We start from the raw sequence: 9,530 nt of genomic DNA on the forward strand, positions 1-9,530 counted from the left end.
ACATTTGTTCCTCTCATTTCAATTCTGGAACACAACATTCCTGTCTTGTGGGTTTTCCCCCAAATTCTAGTCCTGCTAAACACCAGTATAAAGAAACATTTCACTTCAAAATATGTGGTTTTTGGATTAGACTTTCAAGTGACAGTATTTGAGTACACTTTTGGTAATCCTGGCCGATTTGATATTGATATTTATTTATTTGTTTATTTCATTTTTTTCCATTTGTATACTGTATGTTTTGTTGATTTTTGTATTGAGAAATGGCCAAATAATTAAATAATATTAATAGTATTTATATGAGCAGATATGAGTTTTTATTCCCCAACATTTGAGTCTGAGAAAGCGTTACTGTCAAAAATGTCTCTCAGATTGTGTATTCCTTTGGGGTTATTAATTCTGTGTGGACTTATTTGCTACCAATACAAGTTGTTATTTTGATAATGACATTACAATCCTGGGCTGGATGTTTGTTTTCATTTCAGTCAGGGGAATGTAGACTCAGTCCTCCCAAATAGGGATCAGATCCCAGATGAGGATGATGATGTGGAAGCAGAGAGAAGCAGAGTCAAGGAGATGTTTGAGCAGAATGGTCAGAATGAGGTGAGGATGGTCTGAGTGAATAAGAGCATCAGGCTCGAGCTCTGCTTATTTTGGTCAGCGGAGTGTGGGTTCGACTCCCGGTCGTAACACCTGTGTCCTTAAAGGCAGTGGACACTATTGGTAATTGTCAAAGACTAGCCTTCACAGTTGGTGTATCTCAACATATGCATAAAATAACTAACCTGTGAAAATTTGAGCTCAATCGGTCATCAAAGTTGCGAGATAATAATGAAAGAAGAAAACACCCTTGTCACACGAAGTTGTGTGCATTTAGATGGTTGATTTCGAGACCTCAAGTTCTAAATCTGAGGTCTCGAAATCAAATTCGTGGAAAATTACTTCTTTCCCGAAAACTATGCCACTTTAGAGGGAGCCGTTTCTCACAATGTTTTATACCATCAACCTCTCCCCATTACTCATCACCAAGAAAGGTTATATGCTATTCATTATTTTGAGTAATTACCAATAATGTCAACTACCTTTAAGCAGAATATTTAACGTTGATTGCTTCGTCTTTTAAATAGTTCATAAAGCTGTTAGTCCTGTTTTTTGTGTAACACACCTAAAAGAACCCAGTGCGGCAAAAAGCACTGACTCATTATCATTCTTTGTTTTGACTGTGCTGGATTGTATATAAGCCTTGGTTGAAGAAATTGTTTACTTTATTGCATCTGATGAAGAAGTTGTTGCTACTAAAGCTCGTGAAGATACTTATTTAATACTAGTTAATTATGAAAGTGCTACATTTAGTTGTCCTCTTAGTAATAACCGCTGCTAAAATGTAGGATTCGAACTGCCTCTAGCTACCGGGAAATCTCAGTGGTCCAGTCTAGTTGGTAAGACACTGCTCTAGAAATGCAAAGGTCGTGCATGGGTTCGAATCCCATTGGAGTAATTTTGCTGTGATCTTTTTTCACAGAACTTGAGAAAGTACCAAGTATACAGTGCTTAACACACGTCAGTGTATATGGGTAAAACCAAAATGAATATGACAGTATTATACTCACAAATCCAAACTTCCATAACTTCCTTAACTAGTGTCCAACTCTTCTTGCAGAAATGTGCTGTTGCCGCCATGGGCATTCGCAAGGAGTTCACCAAGGGTGGAGGCTGCTGCGGTGGGGAGGAATCCAAAGTCAAGGTCGCTGTGCGTAATCTGACACTCTCGGTGAATGAAGGTGAAGTCATGGGTCTACTGGGGCCCAACGGCGCTGGTAAAACCACCTCCATGAATGTCATTACTGCAGATACTAAAGCCAACAGGGGACAGGTGAGCTTTCCTTCGATTTTGGGTTTAATACAGTCTTTTCTTTTAACAAAATCGGCAATTGGCGAAACTACCTCTTTTACACACACGATATTCTTTCTAATTTAGTGAATGCCGATTTTGTTTTCCCTTGTGATTAAACAGCCTGACATGTCAATTAAACCCTACACTATGTGTACATGTAAGTCAGCCCTTGTACTCAATAAAATGTCCTACTTTTTTCGGAGGACCAAATATCATGCCTGTTACAACAAAAACACTTGGACTGGCCAAAATAATATCCTCTTTATAACATGAAGTGTTATTGTAAGAGGACAGCAAAACAAATAAACATAAAGCGGAAATGAGATTCAGGACTTCAGAATGTACTCTTTATAAGCAGAACATTTTTATAACACTGTTTAGTCATTCATTTTTTGTACAGTAAGCATCGGAAGGTTAGCATGCCTTTTCCTGAATGATACCCAAGATTACATCCTTATGGACTGTGAAGGGGGTAACCCTGTTTCAGCCCCAGGAGCAGGTGGCAATGGCCCCTGGAAAAAGATAAATTATAGCCCACACCTTGAAGTGGCCTTCAACAGGCCTTGTGTGTCTGGCGACATGCATAAAAAACATCATAATATAAAAATAAAAACAGTTAGAAGTACTATGAAATGGAAAGCGCACAGTAAGCACGTAATCGTCCCTTAAGCAGCTATATGAAATAGGGCCCTGATCTATTTCTCTTTTCCCCCTTTCCATTATAGATTAAAATTGCTGGCCATGACATCACCTCTTCCCTGAGTGACGTATACCAGGTGATGGGTTATTGCCCCCAGCATGATCCTCTGTTTGAAAACATCACCATGCGTGAGCACATTGAGACCATCGGAATGATCAAAGGAATACATCCAGATGATGCTAAAAATGTAGCCCAACAGTGAGTACCTCTTAAAGGATTTGGGTACCTTTTCAAAATGTCCATAGATTTAGTTCAGTGTAAATCTGTGGACATTGTGGTTTTTGTCCTACAAAAGTTACATAGACCCTTTAATAGAAAGGGTTTTTGTGAGAGAGATATGAAGGACGAATTATGAGTGCGCTGTTTGGTGTGGATCTGTACAGAAAATCAAATAGCGTCTTTAATAACACCCCTTTTAAGTATTCTGCCTTTTCATTGGTTTAGAGCGTGTCACATGATATGTCTTAGTTTTACTAGACGGCGGCCAAGTGATAGTGCATCGTTTGCCATGTGATAGTCCGACGACTATCACACGGCGTGCAGTACCCGGACGTCTTTTTACCCACCTCGAACCCAATTAGTTGTGCATCTGTGTATCTGAAATGTGCATACGAAAGTTACGTTTAGGAAGATGAAAAATAGTTTGATGGGGTGTTATAAAACAAATATTGACTGCTTTAACTCGTCCTATGGTTAAAACTACGGCTCCCTCGGTGATCCCCTGACCATTCCATTTTCCCTCGGCGGCGCCTCGGGAAAATTGAACGCTCCGGGGATCACCTCGTGAGTCGTAGTTTTAACCATAGCACAATATTTGTATACTATCTACTGTGTCCATGTCTTAAAGAGAGTAAAGCTTACAACTAGCAGTTCTTGCAAATATTACTAATGATGTACCCTGTCTTGATTCAAACAATGTAAAGCTTACAACTAGCTGTTCTTGCAAATATTACTAATGCTGTACCTTGTACCTCAAACTCAAATTTGTTTCCTTCAAGTTTTGTTAATTTTATTGTCACATTGTACGTTACCTTGATTTTAAGATAGTGACGAGTGAACCAGTTTTTGAACACCAGCAATAAATTTCATACCTTTTTAAAGCCTTTTTTTATATATATATTTTTTGTATATATAAAGTTTCATGGATGGTCTTGAGATCTCGGAGCATGCTGATAAGAAGTCTCAGGAGTTGTCTGGAGGAACTAAGAGGAAGGTATTGAGTTTATCGTTATAAACCCAAGGCAGCAGATTAGTTTATATACCGATGCAGGAGATTCTATTCCCTTGGAGATTCTGTCATCACCATATGGCCAATTATGTAGAATTTGTGAATCTTCTGTCAATTTAGCCTGATCATCTCATATCACACTTCGAGGCTCGTAATTTACGCAAGAGACCTGCCTTGAGCCTACATCAACCCCCTTCCAAATGCACCTTTGACCTTGCATTAAATTCACATGGAGATTTGCAGTCAAATCGATACATACATGTATTCAAATAAGACAAGTATTTTCTTGGTTTTTTTTTTACAGCTTTGTTTTGCCATGAGCATGCTTGGAACCCCCAAGATTGTGTTCCTTGATGAACCCTCTACCGGGATGGATCCAACATCTAAGAGATACGTCTGGTAAGGATTAGTCTTGAGTTTCGCTTTTTTGGGGTTAATTATCTTCTTTCTGATTCGAGAGTGTTGGTGAAATTATGCGAGAGAAAAAAGTTATCGCTCTTTGCGAATGTAAGAGAAATCTTAAACTTTCAAAATTGAAGTTAGTTGCTACGATAATGAGTATTATGTAGTGTTTGAAAATGACCACAAAACAGTGCTTTAACTAAAGCTGCTAGTTTGAGAATAAATAATGGGATTGTAAACAGCTTGAATATCAAAAAGTTTTTGTTTGTTTGTAGGAACACGATTATTGCAAGTTTCCGCAAGGACCGAGGGGCGGTCCTCACGACTCATTCCATGGAAGAGGCGGACGCAGTGTGCTCTCGAGTTGGAATCATGGTCTCTGGGAAGTTGGTGTAAGTTATATTTTTTTTTTTTATGAAACAGAACTTTTGATTTGCTTTTTTGACATTGGTAAGTGTCAGTCAACATAAACAGTTGAAGATTTTGTTGTTGTGAAAAATAATGTAACCGAACCAAATCAACTGTCACCATGGGCTTGTTGCAACCTACTCGTGTGGCTAAAACAGGGTTACCCCTTTCACACAGTCCCTAAGGATGTAAGCGTGGGTGTCAACAGGGCTGGTATAGAGCAGCATACAAAACCTTTCCAACTTGTTACGAAGCAATTAAGTGTCTTGCTCAAGGGCATACGTGTCATGCCCGGGTATCGAACCCACACTCTACTGCTGACCGCACCAGAGCTTGGTCTGGTGAGCTAGACGGCTCAGCCTTGACACGCCGTGCTGGTGTCTACAGCAGCGTACTAAATGTTACTGACACTCTATCTGACACTCTATCAATCTGTACAGATGTCTAGGAACCACCCAGCACCTGAAGAGTAAGTACGGTGGAGGATACATCCTAGAAGTGAAGCTCAACCCAGGGGAAGCTTACTACTCTATGGACCATTCCAGCGGACAGGCAGCCCAGCTTCTTAACCAACACCTCTCAGCATTGGACCAGACCATTCGACAGGTCTTTCCTGCCGTGGAGGTTACGGAGACTTTCGGGGAGCGTGTGACGTACCGCATCCCGAAGGATGGTGTTACTTCATTGTCGGAAGTCTTCAAGGCGATGGAAGATGGTATGATGATAATATGATATGTATATTTGAATCAATCAGAGCAGTGACTGTTAATATTATTATTATTGACTATTCAGCCTTTTCACAAAGTACAGTAACATCAAAATGCTAGAACATAGGATTCAAATTGCCTCTAGCTTACAGACAATCTTGGTGGTCTACTTGATATATGACACTGCTCTAGAATTGCAGCGGTCGTGGGTTTGAATCCCACCTGAGTAATATGCCTTTTTTTTTTTTTTTTCACAGAACTCGGGAAACAATGTCAATACATATCAGTGTATACGGGTAAAACCAAAATGAATTTACAGTAACAATACTTGAAAACAACAGTTTGGCTACTGGAACAAAATTAAATTAACATGTTTTACAGAACTACCTGTAGGCCTACAGGCTAAGATGCAACTAAAGCACTGGTAAAAACTCTCCGTTTAATATCAAGTTTCTACATTTCTTTGTAGGCAAAGAGAACCTCCATGTTGAAGAATACAGCTTCAGTCAAGCTACGCTAGAACAGGTAATGATTGATTAATTTCTTCTTTTTTCTTTTTTTTTCTTCAGTTGTTTTCCTTTTGTGTGTGGGCACCTTGATCCGGATAATTGTACCAAAGTAATCTGTATTATCATTATTATTATTCTTAGTGGCATGTTGTGGCTGAGCAGTCAATCGCAGCTGACTCAAGCTCGAGTTTGGGTTCGAGTCCCGGTCTTAAAACTTGTCTCCTTAAAACAAGACACTTAACTAGTACCGCTTCGTCCAGATAGAAGTTGCGAAAGGGAAACTTCATCTGCGTTTACTCTTCGGAACCGCCTTAGACAAGGCTATGCACACTGGCAATCTCTTTAAAGAGGAACACATAGATACAAATAGGCATGCTTCTGTAAAATCCTATCTAAAATGCGGACCTTGCTGTGAGACATCCAGTGGCATAACCAGACATTTCCATTTGAGGGGGGGGGGGAGGCAATCGCGGGCAAAGACATTAGAGGGCGTGCTTTTGGTATGAAAGAACAAGTCATTTGTGTAATTTATTCGATGTCACTTGGGGGAGGGCAAAAGTCGGTATGCCATGGTTCTAAGCCAGTCATTAGTACATCAATTTTCAGCAGTGTGTCTTTATACTGTATAGAAAGGTTTGCGGTAACACCATGTAATGACTATCTCTAATGAGTTGGGGTGGTTCTGAAAAGAACCGTTGGTTTCAACTCAACGTTTCGATCAGTGTGCTCTGATCGTCTTCTGGAGTAAATTATACTATTTATTTATTTGAGTTATTTGTGAAGCGCCTAGAAATAACTATACAGTATATTAGGCGCTATATAAATCAAATATATTATTATTATTATTATTATTATTATTATTATTTCATTTTATCACAGCATGCAAAAGAAAGATCTCATTTTCCTTTGTGCCGGTAACTCCTCGAGTCGGGCTACGTCCCGTAGCCTTAGCCTTATTATTATTATTATTATTATTATTATTATTATTATTATTATTATTATTATTATTATTATTATTATTATTATTATTATTATTATTATTATTATTATTATTATTATTATTATTATTATTATTATTATTATTATTATTATTATTATTATTATTATTATTATTATTATTATTATTATTATTATTATTATTATTATTATTAATATTATTATACTGATTACCACTTGATTGTTTTACTCGTGGACAGGTGTTCATCGAGTTTGCTAAGCAGCAACGTGAAGAAGATGAGACTCGTGAAGGCACTGCGTCAAGTTCACGTCCAGGGAGTGCAAACAACAGAATCAATGCAAACACAGGAGAGATAGTCTAGAAAGCTTGCATCATCCAGATATTGGCAAGTGTCTTTAATCTGTGGATGTAGATTTGGTGAATTATCTTGGTTGATAGAGTGTCAATAATGAGGCTTGTCATTTGTTCAGAATTGTAAATGGGTTGATATTAGGAAGGTTTAGCTGTATGTTAGGCAAGCAAAAACGTGAGCTTGAACGTCAGAAAATTGTGTTGTTAAAATCTCACCTTTTAAGCATACGTGAAGTAACCATTTCTCACATCAGGTATGTACATGCAGACGTCATACATGAGCATGCAATAAGCCCAAAGTGGTGACGTCACCTAGAAGTGACACAATTTTCTGACATTCACATATTTTCCTCGTAACGTGCAGCTAAACCGTGTTGGAAAGACTTCTCCTAGGCCATTCAGATTAGGGGATTAAAGCACAATTCTTATCTCTGAAAGTATTAACAAGGTCTAAAACAACTTAATTTTTTGTAGAAAACGGGTTTACCGATGAAAATGGTTTTGAACACAACCAACCAGAGTAATTTATATAAATTTATATTTTGTATGTACGGGTGGGGACACACCGTGCTGAGTGTCCCAAGTTGAAGTTTTTCTCGGGACATGTAATGTAACCAAAGAGCGCTTTCAGATTAAAATATATATGTTAATAAATGTATCTTTTATGTTCTTCAGTTATTAAAGGCAGTGGACACTATTGGTAATTACTCAAAATAATTATTAGCATAAAACCTTACTTGGTAGTGAGTAATGGGGAGAGGTTGAAAGTATAAAACATTGTGAGAAACGGCTCCCTCTGAAGTGACGTAGTTTTTGAGAAAGAAGTAATTTTCCACAAATTTGATTTTGAGACCTCAAGTTAAGAATTGAGGTCTCAAAATCAAGCATCTGAAAGCACACAACTACGTGTGACAGGGGTGTTTTTTCTTTCATAGTTATCTCGCAACTTCGACGACCAATCAAGCTCAAATTTTCACTGGTTAGTTATTTTATGCATATGTTGAGATATACCAACTGTGAAGGCTAGTCTTTGACAATTACCAATAGTGTCCACTGTCTTTAAAGGTTTATTTAGCATTATAATCTTGGTTTGATACTGTCTATTTCATATCCAAAAGAACTTGTCTTATATATATTTTTAATTCATTCATAAAGAGCCATTTTTTTCTAGCACTTTTCTGTATTCCTTAAAATGATATTTTAACAAAATATATAGTAATAGGTTAATAAAAATATATATTTTTAACAGGGCACCAAGTTCAAATTAATTTTCAATCTTTTTCCAATAGAAAGAATCCTTATGAAAGTGGGTGGAATATTTCATGTCTCTAACCTCATGTTAAATTGCTATAAAATGCCGCTTTATTCGACGCTCTTTCAGAGCAACATTTGAGCAATATATATATAAAATAAAATATGGGGGTACATCCCGAAGGTGAATTTCAATTCAGTTTTGATTGAATATCATCAATAAATTGATAGCATGCCAACAATTGTTTTTCTCAACAATGGAAAGGTTTAATAAGGACTATATGTATGGTATGATTGAGTGATTAGCAAAACAAAAAAATGACTGCACGATAGTACACTGCAATAATTATTGCACAGCGATTGAGCTATTAGTATTTTAAAGATGTGAATTGAACAGACTTTGGTGTCCTTTTCACTTTTAAATAAAAGCGCGGCATTAATTGGTATATAGACCTATTAGTAAGAATTGATAAGTTTCCAATTCGAAAACTCATTGACTAACAAGTTTGTATCAATCCTCTAGAAAAAATTGATGTTAGGTCTATTATGGAAAGATTTAAATAATTTTTTAATGAGACAAAACAAAATGTGATCTAGTTAAAGATGCTGTCAGATTTCTGGCCCCAAACATTAAAAAAAATCGACATAAATGACAAAAATTTAAAACGTTTCTTATAAAACACATAAGAATTGGTCACGTGATATATTGTCGGGATCCTGAGCACTTTATTTCACTGCTACTAATAATTGGCGGACTTTTTCGAGCAGTGGCTCAAACGAAAGCTTGTAACTTTCTCGACCCCCATCAAAACACATAAGAATTGGTCACGTGATATATTGTCGGGATCCTGAGCACTTTATTTCACTGCTACTAATAATTGGTGGACTTTTCGAGCAATGGCTCAAAAATGAAAGCTTGTAACTTTCTCGACCCCCATCAAAATACCTATTGAATTTTAAATCAAAATTTTTGGGTCAAATCGGCCAAAAATCTGACATAGCATCCTTAAAATATCACTATAAAGGCTGTTGTGTTACCACAACAAATTGTACTTCAAAATTAAATTTTTCTTAGTTTCCCATGTGGTTCACCATTTGATAAATTTCTTCATTCAATTACAAAAA

The 9,530-nt window shown here is 37.1% G+C and overlaps 1 protein-coding gene across 3 annotated transcripts in view; it reads left to right on the forward strand.

Moving 5' to 3' along the window:
• The window catches only part of LOC117292156 (ATP-binding cassette sub-family A member 5-like), a 28,702-nt gene extending 20,800 nt beyond the window's left edge, over nt 1-7,902 (forward strand). For all 3 annotated transcript variants that reach the window (XM_033774096.1, XM_033774095.1, XM_033774097.1), the window contains 9 exons: nt 483-600; nt 1,658-1,870; nt 2,617-2,789; nt 3,729-3,804; nt 4,124-4,218; nt 4,497-4,613; nt 5,070-5,344; nt 5,806-5,861; nt 7,042-7,902. In XM_033774096.1, coding sequence (XP_033629987.1) covers nt 483-600; nt 1,658-1,870; nt 2,617-2,789; nt 3,729-3,804; nt 4,124-4,218; nt 4,497-4,613; nt 5,070-5,344; nt 5,806-5,861; nt 7,042-7,164 — 1,246 coding nt within the window. In that variant the 3' untranslated portion in view covers nt 7,165-7,902. The remainder of the gene's footprint in view (nt 1-482; nt 601-1,657; nt 1,871-2,616; nt 2,790-3,728; nt 3,805-4,123; nt 4,219-4,496; nt 4,614-5,069; nt 5,345-5,805; nt 5,862-7,041) is intronic.
• The last annotated feature ends 1,628 nt before the right edge of the window (nt 7,903-9,530 follow it).

Source organism: Asterias rubens, chromosome 7 (genome assembly GCF_902459465.1).
Source record: "Asterias rubens chromosome 7, eAstRub1.3, whole genome shotgun sequence".
Classification (NCBI taxonomy): Eukaryota; Metazoa; Echinodermata; class Asteroidea; order Forcipulatida; family Asteriidae; genus Asterias; species Asterias rubens.